At 39.2% G+C, this 17,202-nt stretch overlaps 1 protein-coding gene across 1 annotated transcript in view; it reads left to right on the top strand.

Moving 5' to 3' along the window:
• Window positions 1–661: 661 nt before the first annotated feature.
• The window catches only part of LOC140468884 (cation channel sperm-associated protein 2-like), a 32,537-nt gene continuing 15,996 nt past the window's right edge, over window positions 662–17,202 (top strand). Inside the window, exons 1-8 of the mRNA XM_072564947.1 lie at window positions 662–758; window positions 2,253–2,433; window positions 5,756–5,929; window positions 7,725–7,793; window positions 8,623–8,795; window positions 9,832–9,993; window positions 14,886–15,010; window positions 16,938–17,116. Of these exons, the coding sequence (XP_072421048.1) occupies window positions 2,262–2,433; window positions 5,756–5,929; window positions 7,725–7,793; window positions 8,623–8,795; window positions 9,832–9,993; window positions 14,886–15,010; window positions 16,938–17,116 (1,054 nt within the window). The 5' untranslated portion in view covers window positions 662–758; window positions 2,253–2,261. The remainder of the gene's footprint in view (window positions 759–2,252; window positions 2,434–5,755; window positions 5,930–7,724; window positions 7,794–8,622; window positions 8,796–9,831; window positions 9,994–14,885; window positions 15,011–16,937; window positions 17,117–17,202) is intronic.

Raw genomic sequence — 17,202 nt, 5'->3', positions numbered from 1 at the left:
TGCTCACCAGCAAGTGCCCCTGACTCTGACCTAGAGCGCAGGCCCAGCAGGGTTGCAGTATCTGAGCTGATGGAGAGCATAAATAGCAGCCTTGTCTTCTGCGAGATCTGTGCCTCATAGGATAAGGGCGTATCTTGCAGCACCATACCTTGACTGCATGTATCATGGATATGTTCCTCATGCCTACTGAAGGCAAAAGAGAGAAAGCATTCTGACCAAGAAGTTATGTCATGATAATAATACATCCACAGAGAGGATGAACGGTGAGTGGCAGTGCAATCAGCAAATCTTCTTACCTGGTTGCTGGGACTTGGAAGTTTCAGTATCTCCTCATGAGTGGTCCTGGTCCTCACCAGTGAGGGCCAGGATTCTCTCCTCATAACAGCTGAGGAGACCAATATCTATGGGTGTGAGGTCACAGAAAGAAGATAGTGGCACTTCCCCTGGTTGGAGCTGAGAAGGCCACTGACCTTCTTCCCTCACAGCTGGGCCTTTTGCCAGACCTTGGAAACTACACTGACATGGATTGCATCCTTAAACCAGATTGACAGGGTCTCCTCGACTAGACCTGGGGGAAAAGGACTGCCTGACCCAGTTCACCAGATCCCTGTCCAGAAAGCAGGACACGAATATCACCATGTCTGCCAAATCAGGGGCAAACTTCGCAGGGCAGCTTCAGACGACCAGTGCTTGACCAGGTGTGAAACAATTTAGAAACATGAAATTGATGCTCGACATTCTGCAATATCATTGCATTGGTGAGTATTTCTACTTACGGTGATTAGGAACGTTGGGTTAACATCTAATGAGTAGACGCTGTAGGGCACATACAGGGTAAAATGCAGCAAAAATTACACTCGACAGATACTGGTAAGGTTCAGCTCAATATTTCTTTCTTAAGCACAGCGCCAATCACAGGTTAACGGCTCATTTATCATCTTTGTATTTGTCGGACTTTACTTTTCAAAAATAGACCTTGGTTTACAGAAATATACTGCTACCTGCATAACACAGAATGCACTTGTAAACACAATTAATTGGATGTGAAGTGCTTAAGGAAAGACAGGGCACAACCTAAATGCAAGTTGTTTCTTTGTACTAATTTCTTCCTCTTGTTTCTTTTCAACCTGCTACATTAAAATGCTGTTTGCTTAACCTTGATCCAAGGAAGTTATATATGATATTGTCCTTTTGCACTGCATTAATTACTGTCTGATGGTCATTTTACATTTACTCATTGCAAGCAGGAGATTGCTGTTAATTGTCTTTATAATTATTTGTATTTCTAATTGATGTAGATTTAACAGGATACAGAGTCAGTTATACCATTAGACTAAAAATGTGTTTTTTTTTGTAAGTAGAGGGACAGATTTGGTCATTTTACTCATTATTCATTAGTGGGCGGCACAGTGGTTAGCACTGCTGCCTCACAGCGCCAGAGATCCGGGTTCAATTCCCGCCTCAGGCGACTCTCTGTGTGGAGTTTGCACATTCTCCCCGTGTCTGCGTGGGTTTCCTCCGGGTGCTCCGGTTTCCTCCCACACTCCAAAGATGTGCAGGTCTGGTGAATTGGCCATGCTAAATTGCCCGTAGTCTTAGGTAAGAGGTAGATGTAGGGGTATGGGTGGGTTGCGCTTCGGCGGGGCGGTGTGGACTTGTTGGGCCGAAGGGCCTGTTTCCACACTGTAAGTAATCTAATCATCTTCTAACAATTACACCTACATTAATAATATGAAATTATTGTGCATTAATAGCACTTCTTCACATTTTAAAGAAAAGCCTGCCTCAGGACAACTATAAGAGTTCTATGTTGTTGACCATACATTTTTGCCATGTTACTAAGGTGAATGAGAAGATTCATTTTCAGGGTTTTTATTTTCTGCTTTGCATGTTTGTATTGGTTCCAGATGTTTATTTGGGAAGGCAATGATTGCCAAGTTCTTACAGTAATAACAATGATACTTGCATTTAGATAGCATCTTTAGCAGTGCAAAGTATCCCAGGGACTTCACAGGAACCTTATTAAACTCAAGAACAAGAACAGGCCAAAGAGATAGACTTCAGGGAGTATCTTAAAGGAAGAAAGAGGGGGAGAGATTGGACCTCAGCATCTAAAGGTGCAAAACCAATAGTGGAGCAGTTAAAAGCCAGCATGTCAAAGAGGATATCTCAGAGGGTGATGGGGTTTATGTAAGATACTGATTGAAAACTTACATCATGTCGACATTACACACTGTCTTTCTATTGACTAGCTTCTCACAATGGATACACTGAAACTAATTCCAGAACGAAAAGGAGTTTCCCAGATCCATTCAAAGGAGAACCCTCGGGCTGAAATTATCCGAGCAAAACTCATTCAAGATTTTAACCTGTTGGATCATTTACAAGGATTGGTCATCAATAATCCCAAATATAACATGAATGATGTTAAAGGTACTATAGGTTGTGTAATAAACAAAGTTGATTTTGCTAGTGAAAATGAAAAATGCATACAAAAGTATGAAGTGTGAACAAAACTCTCAGTTAACTGAGGATTTGAATTTAAGAGGGTGCTGTCTGTTTAACTAGTCCAGAGTCTATGTGTACAAAGTGCAAGATATACATGTTTATCTACGCAGTACAAACATGTTATTACAAAACATGGGTAAAGTCTAAAAATAACATCATCTTTCAATGCTGTTATCATCTTGGTTTTATCATTTTAATATTGCATCTTAATGTATGCTATTTTAAAGTGTATATATTTGTTTAAATGTATATTTATGGGGAGATGACACTTAAAATCTGGTTAGTCAATCTTTCCTCCATTATGTCTCTGGTGCAGTTGAAATCATAGACACTGTAATAGCAATGTTATTATTTGTATCCAAAATGTTTATTCATTCAGTATTACAACATTCTGACTTGGCAATGAGGGTCAGTTTTGCTGGTTTGCAGGTAAATTGTACATTGAGATTAAATAGTGGACCTAAGTGGGATTCTAAGCAATCTTCAAAAATAATTAATGGAAGGAATGCATAAGGGCTATACAAAATAACTTATAAAGTAATAATGTGTGGGCAAAAAGATTTAATAATTTGTAATTATAATCTGAGCCTCAAAATAAAATTACAGTCTAAAACTTAATGTTTTATTATATGCTGGTTGTTTTCAAAGGAAACTTATCTTACTGTTAGTTTCCAAAGAGCCTGAGCAGTCTTAGGCCTATTCATTGCTCACTCCAGCCTTAGTTTAGCTGCAGTTAGAGTTCTACCAAACGCTGTGTCATTTCCCAGTTGTCTTCCTGTTCAATGAATAAACGAACTGAGGGAGGATGCAGATCTGGAGAAGATGAGGCTCGTGTAATTGCATATACTTTGTGTTAATTGACTAATGGGATCCTACCATACAACAGGATCATGAAGATATGTTTATATCGACATAAAAGGAATGCTGTTGGTTGCGATGTGTTAATGACAAGACACATGGAACTGGAAGATTTCTACCAATCAGCATGATAGAAAATATGTTATTTTAGGACAGCTTTCCTACCATATTTAAATTTCTAAAAGCAGCCAGAGGAAACTCATCTCAAAATATTTACGAACATGGAAACTGTAGAGTTGGTAGAGCAGTTTATTTTGTTTTTAGCTTATTTTCATATCACAGTCAACTAGAATAAGTCAGTGATGGCAGTTAGTACTGTGATACAGAATAAAAACACAGATGAGTGGTAATCCTATCGGATTTTTGTTTGTAAGGTAACTCCAGTAAAACAAAAAGTAATGTACTGTTCTCTAACCTGTGCCTCATAATTCTGAATGATATTGTTATTAAAAGTAAGGCTTAAAATAAACATTTTTGCAAAATATGAGAGTGGATCAAAATCCCATCTCTATTCTGCTCTTGCTGGACTTTTGGATCTTGATTCTGCTGATTAGAGTGTTGTTCTGTAGTTAGTGTAATGCAAGACCTGAAAATGACAAAGGTCAGTGAGCAGTGAGCTTAATGCAATTTTTTGATATTTTTCTATTCATTATTTTGTTAAAAGCATTAACCTCTGCAAAGTAAATTTTCTATGAAAGTTAACTGAATAGAAGTAACCAAGTCATGCTTGTTGGGAATAATATCAAGCAGTTTGACTATTTAACATGAGAACGCTTATTGACCTTGGAGTAAGTTATTTTAAAGGCCAAGTCTTCCAGGATAAAGTTATGTTTTAATCTTTTTTTCCCACCAAGTTACTTACCAGACACCAGCCAGTGCGGCTTTGATATCAGACACTGCTACACCACCATACCGTAAATTGATTCACCTGCTGACTCTTCTATTTACTCGCATTTGTTACTATTATTAACACAGACAAAAAGTTTTTTAAAAATTAAGGCTGCGTATTGGAACAGCATTATGTTCAAAACAGATGTTATTTCATCATTTGTCTGGCAGATTAGTAAAGTGGTCAAATGCTTAGTTTGTGAATACTTGTTCTGTTTTTCCAATTACTGGCCACTTGAGGACTGCTTCCAGTCTGACCTCCATTTTCAACAGGTCACTCTCCTAAGGCCTTGGATGGGAAGGTTAGCTGTTTTATAAAGACCTGAAAGGGTTAATACTGAAGGGTGACATAAACACTAACCTACTCTGCTGATGTAACATCGGCTTGTGTGTAGAACAACTTAGAATCTCAAAAGCATGAGATCTAATCCAGTTGTCTTCAAAGCTGCTGGAACAATAAGTTTGCTTAAGGAGTATGGTGGTGGCGTCTCAGACGGTATAGAGAGCTGGAATTCCCATGACATTCCTCCACCTCCACACACCAATGTCTGCTTCTCCTACCCCTCCCCAGGAAGCCTAATCTTTTTTTCTCTACCCACACATATCTCCGCTCAGAATCATGGGATTGCTTGAAGTCGGAGAAATTCTCACCAGTTCCAATGGATTAGCTAGTAGATGTTTGGGGCAGGACATGCATCCAAGCAAAAACCTCACCTTGAGCCAGTTAATACGCCCCAGAGCACTGAAATATGGCAGAGCATCCAACAGCAACGCTGCTGCATTTCTCACCAACGTTTTAGCTGACTGGGCAGGAAATGACACTACCTGTGACCTAGTATACTGTCAGTATTGACATGTTACATAAATTAAGAGAAAGTGAGGACTGCAGATGCTGGAGATCAGACTCGAGAATGTGGCACTGGAAAAGCACAGCAGGTCAGGCAGCACCTGAGGAGCAGGAGAATCGATGTTTCAGGCATAAGCGCTTCATCAGGAATGAGGCTTGTGGGTCGGGGATGAGAGATAGATGGGAGGGTGGTGGCATTGGGGGGGGTGGCGGTAGCTGGGAAAGCGATAGGTGGATGAAGGTGAGGGAGAAGATGATAGGTCAGAGGGGGCAGTGATGGACAGGTTCAGAGGGCATTGCGAGTTGGAGGCTTGGGACTGGGATAATGTGAGGGATAATGGCCCCCCACCCCACTTCCATTTATCTCTCAGCGCTGACCCACAAGCTTCATTCCAGATGAGGGGCTTATGCCTGAAATGTTGATTCTCATGCTCCTCGGATGTTGTCTGACCTTCTGTGCTTTTCTAGCACCACATTCTCGACATGTTACATAAATGTCTTGCAGAGTAAATTTGCTTTTTTAAATATGACTTTATAATTAGAACAGTGAAGATTAAAATAATAGAAAAATATTTGTAGAAAATATATGTAAAAATGCCTAAAAAAGTCAATGCACAAAAAAACACATATTGATCCTCTTTCATTGAACCTTAGATCCAAAGGTGCTGAGCAAGTTGATGATCGAAGATCCTCTGCAATTGGTGCGCTTTGATTTTAATCCAATTCGGAACACAAATGTCTCCTCAAACTACAGACAGAGAAACTGTCTTCAGAATCGTTATGTCAAGTATCCACCTCTCAACATGTGGGCACAATGGATCCTGGATAGTATCCTTATTATGTTTTATGATATTCTTCAGGTTAAACTTAATTGACGTTGGTTTCTGTTTTACAAGAGACAAGTTAATATTACCTCACATGATCTGGGCCATGTTGTCCAGGAGGTTGAGTAGCTGCATGAAATCTCAAGTTTTTTTAAACTCTCATATTGTTATCTCACCGAGTAATTAAAAGTCCAACTGAGTGACGCAAGGCATTGTATTAAAGTTTCATCCACTTTCACTGTCTGATAGGAGAGATTGGTTTGAAAGGTTCTGCATTCATTAAAGTTTAGAAAGATGAGAGGGAATATGATTGTATCACTTAAGGTTTTAAGAGGGTTAGACAGTCTAGACACAGGAAGGATGTTTTCCCAAAATGACATGTCCAGGCCCAGGGTTTGTATTCTCAGGATATAGAGTAGGCCACTGAATGTGAATCAAAATGAAATTGGGGAAAGCTCTCTCCACTCCACAGGTAGTGAACCTGTGGAATTATCTACCACCGAAGGCAGTGGAGGCCAAGTCATTGAATACATTCAATAAAACAATTGATAACTTTCCAGGTATTAAAGGGGTATGAGAAAAAAATAGGAATATAGTATTTAAATAAAGTATCAGCCCATGATCAGATTTAACCATGGTGGGGCAGGTTTCAAAGGCTAAATGGCCTTCTCCTGCTCCTAGATTCTATGTTTCTATATTCATATCACTGTCAACACTGTCCTGAAATGCTAACCTAGAAGTGGTTGTTTCCCTGGGGTAGGTTTTGACCCTACAAATTTCTGACTAAAAACTGTGCCTTGCTAGATGCGAAGTGATACTGGATATGTCACGTCAGTAGACCCCTGGAGCATACCTGGGGTACACCTAGACTTGAAGAAGGGGGAAAATAGATTAAATGTTATGTTCTTAACAAACATTGAAATCTAAGATGCAACATTTTGATTCACATTGCAAGGTGTTTCAGTATGTGTTTTAATGCTGGAGAGTATGTCTGGTTGAATTTGTTTCCTCTGTGATATTTATATTCAATGTGCTTTGGGCATACACCGCAAAATGGAGATAAGGATGAATGTTCTTTCAGAAAACAGTAAATCACTTTCTCTTTCAGTTCTGTGTATTTCTCATTCTGCAACTTTCGTCAAAGTTGTTATTGGGAACATTTTCTCGCTTTCCAACTCCCCATTGTTTGGTGAAGGATATTCCACAGTAGGAAATTTAAAGCTGCATCTTCAAAGCTGCAGATCACCTTCTTTGAGTTGTTGAATCTATTTCTGCTTCCCAATAGTTGGGTGGCTTGAAGGAGCACTTTATGAACTGTTAACATTAGATAGCCTATCATTGATCCTGATACATCATTCAGAGTATCCTAGGACCACTGTATTTTTTTTCTAATTAACTATTACAATCCAGTCAATAGTTGAAGAGAAATAATGCTGCCAACACTGCAACATAATTGCAAAGTCACACCCATACTGGGAACGTGTAAGACCTGTTTGTTTCACTTTCCAGTTGTAGAAGCGATTTCAACAAGAAAGTAACAGAACTTTTGAACATGTCACTTGAATAAGGTTTGAAAAAATGATAAATCAGACAAATGTAACTCCAAGAGAAGCCAGTGGTGAAATGCAAGGCTGATATTTATTGTCCAGTGAAGAATAAGATGACAGTGTATTTGTGTTTTTACTCCTTCATCTTGATTATTAGCTTCTTAAATATAATTTTGATATTTTGAACAGTATTCAATTGATTAATTAGCTTGGGAAAAAATGCTGCAATTTTTCCTGATCAGAGTCAACCAGGTTCATTTTTCAGAAATCTTATTCTGTATCTCATAATCCTCAACACTATTGTATTTGGTGTTTTAGTAGGTAAGAGAAAGCAAATTTCTGCTCTTTTATTGTAGATTAGATACTGGCAATCTAGATAAATACAAAAGTAATAAAATTGAATAGCAACTAATTAGGTTACAATTGGAATTATGTCTTTTTCGAAATAGGGTGATGTGCAGAATTCTAATTATAATCTCTTTGTAACTATACACATATCTCCTCATTATTCCACAGAAATATTCTGTGGGTTACAAATTTGAAAAAACCTATTTCAAATTCAGAGAAACAAGTGCTATAGACCAGAACTTTGGAGCATAATTCAAAAATGAAAGAAATTTATTACCTTGAGCACTGGAACAATTGGGGTAATTTGGTTAGATCAATTTTCTACTCATTTATAGAAACTGAAATTAGCACATATCTCATGAGCATATTTCCCCTCTCCCTCACAAATAGCATGTTAGGAATCAGATATTTATGATATGCAGTCTCCCACAAAGCTACCAGGACAAATCCTCTTGATGTTCTTGCTGCCAGGAGAAAGATTCTTTGGTCACTTTTCATTGTGTTTCAATGTTGTATTTTATCAGCACACCACATCTTTCCAATGGTATTTATAGTTTAGAAAGATTTGAAAATACCAGCTTATGTTCAGTTACATTTTACGGTAAGTTGTGATGGTAGAAATTAATGGAACATTTCAAAATGTATTCAAAAATCTGGCTTGCTATATGTACAATGAAATAAACAGCAAGTTATAAACTTGTAGCATTTGAGGAGGAATGTAGAATTGCAGGTAGATGTTTTGGTCACTTGATAAATTTTGTGCAAGTTTTTTATAATGCTATGTTGTATGACTCTTTCTCAGATGTTGCTGACAAACCAGGACCAAAGTACCATGCCATAAAAATTATGTTAGTGATCATTGACTGGTGCATTCTTTCAGTTTTGACATGTGAAATCATTCTCAGGTGGCTTTATGATTTTGTAAATTTTTGGAAAAGTGGCTGGAACGTGTTTGATCTGACTGTCCTAATTGTGGTAAGAATCATTTACTTATCACTTACAAAATCTGTATCATTTACAAAACTCCATTAGACTGCTTTACATTTCCTTCCTTTTTTTTAGAAGCTTAACTTATATAGCATTTCATTATTGTTTCTCTCTAGTAGTAAATATCATGTAACAGCTTAAAAGCTTGTTAGTGGAAAAGAGTATCAGGATCTCCTGTAATACGTTTGAGAGTGAAACTAGGGCTGGAAAGAAGTGAGGGTTTAGAATGAGAGAAATTGAGCCAAAAGGATGGGTCCTTGATTTCATGTCGTGAAAAGAGCAGCCAAAGAAATAATGGGAACTGTTCTTTGGAAACAGAACCTTTTGATCTGCACAAAATTGTACAGATCTCAGCAAATAAACACCAATTATGTTCAAGGTAAAAACAATGACTGCAGATGCTGGAAACCAGATTTTGGATTATTGGTGCTGGAAGAGCACAGTAGTTCAGGCAGCATCCGAGGAGCAGCAAAATCGACGTTTTGGGCAAAAGCCCTTCATCAGGAATAAAGGCAGAGAGCCTGAAGCGTGGAGAGATAAGCTAGAGGAGGGTGGGGGTGGGGAGTAAGTAGTGTGGAGTAGTTGCAGTGGGTGAGGGACTCCCTGAGATTCTTGTAGAGAGAGGAGGAAAACTTCTTCAAGGCAGGCATCCTTGCAAGAGGATTCACAGTAGGGTTAAAATCAACTAGGTAAAAACAATGACTGCAGATGCTGGAAACCAGATTTTGGATTCCCTCTCCCACTGCAACTACTCCATGCTACTTTCTCCCCACACCCACCCTCCTCTAGCTTATCTCTCCACGCTTCAGGCTCTCTGCCTTTATTCCTGATGAAGGGCTTTTGCCAGAAACATTGATTTTGCTGCTCCTCGGATGCTGCCTGAACTGCTGTGCTCTTCCAGCACCACTAATCCAAAAACTAATTATGTTCACATGAACTCGCTTTATCAAAACTTAAAGTGTGCTGAAAACAAATGTCATGTTTATTGAACACATAAATTGGTCTGATTCTTTTTTATAACCAGTCTCTAGTTCCAGAGGTTGTTAAAGGAACTCAGCTCAAAACCAGCATCAAACTACACTTCTTGAAAGTTATTCGAATCTTCAGAGCTTTACGTTCTTTGAAAATGATGAGAAGATTTCATCAAGTGCGGTTGATTTTATTGGCTATAACAAAAGCATTTAAGGTAAAGGTTTATTCACTGGCAACACTAATTGATGAAATGAACTTATGTACACAGCAAAAGTATCTTACGTTTATAAAATATCTTACATTTATATTAAATACATATCATTTCTTGAAAATTTCAATGACAGCATTTGACGGAATATTGGAATCTTACTTAACTTTGAGTGGTAAACTTATGACTTTTTGCTGTCTCCTCAACATTATGCTTCTACTGGTAAATTAATCCTTATATTAATAAAGTACATAGTAATGCCTTAATAGCTGCAGACTTAAATACAGTAATCGTCTCATTGTTAATCTCCTATCTCTAGCCTCTTGTAACATTGTTGCACACATTCTGTCTTGCTTTATGATTTGGAGATGCCAGTGTTGGACTGAGATGTACAAAGTTAAAAATCGCACAACACCAGCTTATAGTCCAACAGGTTTATTTGGACCATTTGCACCATTATCATGATGCATTGAATTCGATATCATTGGGCTAAAAGTTTGGTTATCTTAGAACACATGCACAGTCTGCATATTTTCAAACTTAAGCAGGAAGAATCCAAACTTTAAGCCATGTATTAATCTAAATGACACCACATAAACATGCTGCACGGCTCAATAACGATCCATGTTTGTTTGAGAAAGCTAACCTCATAGAGTCATAGAGTGATAGAGATGTACAGCATTGAAACAGACCCTCCGGTCCAAGCCAACCATACTGACCAGATATCTCAACCCAATCTAGTCTCACCTGCCAGCACCTGGCCCATATCCCTCCTCCAAACCCTTCCTATTCATATACCCATCCAAATGTTGCAACATTTTAAATGTTGCAATTGTACCAGCCTCCACCACTTCCTCTGGCAACTCATTCCATACATGTACCACCCTCTGTGTGAAAAAATTCCCCCGTCGGTTTCTTTTATATCTTTCCCCTCTCACCCTAAACCTATGCCCTCTAGTTCCCTAGCCCAGGGAAAAGACTTTGTCTATTTACCCTATCCATGCCCCTCATAATTTTGTAAACCTCTATAAGGTCACCCCTCAGCCTCTGACGCTCCAGGGAAAACAGCTCCAGGCTGTTCAGCCTCTCCCTATAGCTCAAATCCTCTAACCCTGGCAACATCCTTGTAAATCTTTTCTGAACCGTTTCAAGTTTCACAACATCTTTCCAATAGGGAGGAGACCAGAATTGCATGCAATATTCCAACAGTGGCCTAACCAATGTCCTGTACAGCTGCAACATGACCTCCCAACTCCTGTACTCAATACTCTGACCAATAAAGGAAAGCATACCAAACACCTTCTTCACTATCCTATCTATCTGTGACTCCACTTTCAAGAAGCTATGAACCTGCACTCCAAGGTCTATTTGTTCAGCAACACTCCCTAGGACCTTACTGTTAAGTGCATACATCCTGCTAAGATTTGCTTTCCCAAAATACAGCACCTCGCATTTATCTGAATTAAACTCCATCTGCCATTTCTCAGCCCTTTGGCCCATCTGGTCAAGATCCTGTTGTAAACTGAGGTAACCCTCTTCGCTGTCCACTACACGTCCAATTTTGGTGTCTTCTGTAAACTTACTAACTGTGTACCTCTTATGCTCGCATCCAAACCATTCATGTAAATGACAAAAAGTAGAGGGCCCAGCACTGATCCTTGTGGCATTCCACTGGTCACAGGCCTCCAGTCTGAGAAACAACACTCCATCACCACCCTCTGTCTTCTGTGAGATCTAACCTTGCTAATCAGTCTCCCAAGGGGAACCTTGTGAAACGCCTTACTGAAGTCCATATAGATCACATCTACTGCTCTGCCCTCAATAATCCTCTTTGTTACTTCTTCAAAAAACTCAGTCAAGTTTGTGAGACATGATTTCCCACGCACAAAGCCATGTTGACTATCCCGAATCAGTCCTTGCCTTTCCAAATACATGTACATCCTGTCCCTCAGGATTCCCTCCAACCACTTGCCCAGCACCAATGTCAGGCTCACTGGTCTATAGTTCCCTGGCTTGTCCTTACCACCCTTCTTAAACAGTTAGCCAACCTCCAGTCACCTGTGATTATCGATGATACAAATATCTCAGTAAGAGGCCCAACAATCACTTCTCTAGCTTCCCACAGAGTTCCTAGGGTACACCAGATCAGGTCGTGGGATTTATCCACTTGTATGCATTTCAAGACATCCAGCACTTCCTCCTGTGTAGTCTGGACATTTTGCAAGATGTCACCATCTGTTTCCCTGTAGTCTATATCTTCCATATCCTTTTCCACAATACAACCTAAAGCTCAAACTGCACCACTTAAAGGCTTAATCAAACAATGACTGGAAGCAGGCTGTAGAAGAGCATTTGACGTACAGGAAGAATAAAGATGGCACACAACGGCTCCTGATGAAGGGCTTTTGCCCGAAACGTTGATTTCGAAGCTATTTGGATGCTGCCTGAACTGCTGTGCTCTTCCAGCACCACTAATCCAGAAATCAGGCAACCCCATCCACATTTTCACACATTGTAGATGGAGCTAACATGCATCTGTATTTTCACCATCATTTTTCACTGCACTCCAACCTTATGCTTGTAACTTTCTCCTCTCAGATACTTAAGAACTGTCATTTTGTCAGGCAGTAGTGCTAATGCCGAAAGATCAAGAGGGCCAGGGCATGATCCTTCAATATCACCATCATTAAATCTCAGATTTGTAGCCATCACTCAGCCACTGCTGCTGTGCACATGTTGACACAGAAGTGGGATCTGCAACTGGTAAGTCACTGGGCATGAGTGGCCTGGAGCCAGAGCAAGGCAAAACCATGGAATGGTAACAGTTTCCCAGAGGGTGAATTCACACCTCCGTGCTATATTTCACACAGCCAGATGACGAGAGATGGAACTAGAGTCAATCTTCAAATGCTTTTGTAAGCATTCACAGAGTGACAGCTTATATGTATAACTCTTACACGCCAATTACTTTCAGTCTTTAGCCAACAAGTGAATCCTCAGTTAATTCCTACGACCTAACAATCATTAAATGCAATTATTAAGTTATTGAGTTTTGTGCAGGTAATTTGAAAGGGGCTTTCATGGAGCAGCCCAAAATCACTGTCTCGTAAATGCACTGCAGTGACTCCAGCAACTGCTTGAAATTTGAAATCTAGAGATCAAACTTCAGTTAATGGTGATTCTTGCAGCAAATGTCTGTCTAAGACACGTGCTGCATCCATAACTTCCCTCATACTACAGGATGGATATTGTACTTGGTCAAGCTGCGCTCCCATACTTTAATTTTGACAAAATATTTCTGAAAATAGAATCACTTACCAGTTAATCACCTGTCATCCTATTTGCCTGTGACAACGTAAGAAACAAATACCAGATGGAAAAGGTGCAAAAACAAAGAAGCATGTTCTCCCTTTCACCAATTTTCATCTCTCACCAAACAACTTATTCCTGCTCATATGTTATATATTCAGACGATGACTCTTTGGGACACCTATGGTGTCATTGCACATGAATTACAAAACGTTAGTTTGCAGGTGCAGCAGATAGTTAAGAAAGCAAATGGAATACTGACCTTCATTGCGAGAGGGATTGAATTTAAAAACAGGGAGATTATGCTGAGCTCTGTAGGGTACTTGTGAGGCCACACCTTGAGTACTGTATACAGATTTAAAAATCGCACAACACCAGGTTATAGTCCAACAGGTTAAATTGGAAGTACTAGCTTTCGGAGCGCTGCTCCTTCACCTGATGAAGGAGCAGCACTCCGAAAGCTAGTGCTTTCAATTAAGCCTGTTGGACTATAACCTGGTTTTGTGTGATTTTGAACTTTGTACACCCCAGTCAACACTGGCATCTCCAAATCGTTGACAGATTTGGTCTCCTCACTTGAGAGAATGTCCTGCCACTAGAGGGGGTGCGGAGGATGTTCAGTAGTTTGATTCTGGAGTTGAGAACATTGGCTTATGAGGAGAGATTGAATAGACTGGGACTATACTCATTGGAATTTAGAAGAATGGGGGGAATCTTATAGAAACACATAAGGAAAGGAGTAGATAAGATAGAAGCAGGGAGGTTGTTTCCACTATCAGGTGAAACTAGAATGAGGGGCATAGCCTCCAAATAAGAGGGATCAACTATTGGACTGAATTGAGGAGGAACTCTTCACCCAAAGAGTTGTGAACCTGTGGAATTCCCTGTCTAGAGAAGCAGTTGAGGCTAGTTTGTTCAATGTTTTTAAGGCAAGGATAGATTTTTGAACAGTAAAGGAATTAAGGGTCATGGAGAGTCAGCAGATGAATGGAGCTGAGTCCATGAAAAGATCAGCCACGATCTCATTGAATGGTGAAGCAGGCTTGATGGACCAGATGGCTAACAGAAGACATGTTGGCCATCATCTGCTCCTATTTCTTCTGTTCTTATGACCCTGTCCTCAAAGCTTGGTGGGTTTTGTTTGCATCCTTTCTGTGTTGGCTTTCGCACTTAGAGTTTTTCCAGAGATGGGATCAGCGGGATTTATCACTACAAAGGCATTCCACCTGCCTTGCCCCTTCCAAACTCATGGACATTCCGCGGGGCATATGGAAGCCCCATGCTCTCAAGACTTTCTTGAAATTTTTCTATTGAGCTATTTCGGATGGAGATTCAGCATTTGTGGCTGCTGCCAGATTTCCAGTCCCTTTACCATATTCTTCATTACTTTACTATGGATATATGTGCTAAGATTTCCAATTATTCTAAAAAGTAGTGATTTTAACACACTTTGAATGTATGAATGTTTTCCATTTACTCACTGAGTACTTCCATTAGTTTTCATAATTAACATAAAACTAAGGGCAGATATTATGTTTTACCTATGTATGTATGTGACAAATTGATGATGAATTTTGTATCTATTCTAGACAATAACTTTCATCCTGCTGTTGGTGTTGATATTTGCTGACGTGTTTGCAGTGGTTGGAGTGTCACTTTTTCGTAGTTACACTGAATCTGACAAACCAGGACTGTATTACCATACATCTTTTAGGTAAATACATTTTTAAAACTCTTTTAAAATGACATGACTTTTATAAGATATTAACTCTTTCCATATTTGACTCATTTCAATAAGGCAAGTTTCAGGAAGAACTCAGTTAAATGCAATGGTCTATTCAAGGATATTCACAAATAAGAGGATTTCTCTCTTTTTTTCAATATTCCAAGTAAAGATAGAATTGACTGCCCTTACTGCTAAATCATGTGAACTATAACAAAACCAAGTCTTCACTGTTCATACTGCAGGTTAGGTCTACCACCAACAATCTGCAGTGATAGCCCTCTGCACTGTTCACATTATGTCTTAATAGCAAACACAGGAGATTTCTGCAAATTGTATTGCATGACATTTCATTTGCCAGCTACACTTTGTAACCCTCATTAGGGAAACTGCTAATTCAAAGGTTCCTTTCAGCAGCTTTGTGTGCTTTGTGTTTATGTCTAATATAGTTAAGAACACTCAGTTTTATCAATGTTACAGTTATCAAAGAGGGTAATGTATAATACCATCATTTCTGAATTGGACTGATATATAATAAGTGTCTTTGGCAATCCTTTGTAACATATATTCTTGTGTGTGTGTATACATATATGTATATATTTATATATATAAAATCACTTGTGGGAGTTAGACATTGCTGACTAAGCCAGCATATATTTCCCTTTCAAAGGTGATGGTGAGCTGTCTACATTAATCACTTCAGTCCTTGAGGTGGAGAGACTCCCACCAGTAATATTATGTTGTGAGTTCCAGGATTTTGACCAAGCAACAGTGAAAAAACAGTGGTAGAGTTCCAAATCAGGATGATGTGTGATTTGGTGAGGTATTTGCAGGAGATGATGTTCCTGCTGCCCTTGTTCTTCTAGATGGTGGAGGTCATAGGTTTAGAAGGTACTGTGAAATGAGTCTTGGTGTGTTTCTATTTGTTATTATTCATGTTATTATTTTCAGTTATTTTTTGCATTATTATCCACAGTGGGACTATATCTTCCAGCGCTATCCCTTTATTCAGGGGAAAAAAGCCTTGCATTTCTATAGTGAGTTCTACAGCTAGCAGATGCTCTACTATGCTTCATCACAAGTGTAGCACTAATCCAGTAGACATCTCACACAGAGCAAATGTACTATGCAAAATAAGAGCTTATATTATCGGTGTTAACACGTTAGCATTGGTTGGCTAAAAAGAAGCAGGAAGGGTGGGGATGCAAAACTGGGTCACTTTCAGGTTGGTATTATGTGATGAGTGGTATATGCTATAGGAATCAGTATTGGAACTTCAATAACATAGATGAAGGGACCGAATGTATAGTTCTTAAAGAATGTTTCAGAGTCCTCCAGCTAAGGATACACTTCTCTACTATACACTGAAAGCAGGGCTTCACTAACTGTGGTTCTCAGACCCAATGTTGCAAGGCAAGATTCTGGGATCGCATACTGAGGCAATGCTGCTATCGAGCGCCAACTGAGTATTAACAGCTGCATGGTCCTTTTAAAGCCATGCTTATTTCAAATGGTAGGTTAGGCCTCAATGGACGAGTAATAACTTCTTTTGATTGACATATAGTTTTCTTATTGATATAATTAATAGTGTCACTGGAAACTGCTTGATTTTGTACTTCATTGGCAGTAAAGTTACAATTCTGGCATTTTGATAGTATTCATTTCTCTGGTGCAGAGGAGTTACCATCCAGTCTTTGTGAAATGGGTGTTGCAGGCAATAGCAGGTTAACTTGACAATGCTATTGAACTACGATCCAAGTTGGTTAGTTCAACAATTGGTGATGATAAGAACAGTGAAAAGTAAGAAGATGATCAATGAGGGAAGAAATATTGGGACAAGAAGTATATATTTTTGTTTGCTTTGATATTATGCAATCGAAAATAATTATCTTTACACAAAAATGATTTTTTTTGCCAGGAGTGTCCTGCTTACATTCCAGACCCTCTTCCAGTTATTTACCTTGGACCATTGGTATGCTCTGCTCACCGACATATGGCAGGTTGATGAAGTTGATGTAATAGCAAGTGGGATTTATATAATGCTCTGGATCCTGATTGGTTCCTTCATATTCAGAAATATAATTGTCGGGATAATGGGTAAGCAAAGCGTTGTACATTTTAATTCAGCATTAAAGATGTTAAGAGGCTTGGTCCTTATTTGTTTATGTTACGCACAAAAAGTT

Source organism: Chiloscyllium punctatum, chromosome 48 (assembly GCF_047496795.1).
Source record: "Chiloscyllium punctatum isolate Juve2018m chromosome 48, sChiPun1.3, whole genome shotgun sequence".
Taxonomy (NCBI): Eukaryota; Metazoa; Chordata; class Chondrichthyes; order Orectolobiformes; family Hemiscylliidae; genus Chiloscyllium; species Chiloscyllium punctatum.
This window is presented reverse-complemented; position numbering and strand designations above follow the sequence as displayed.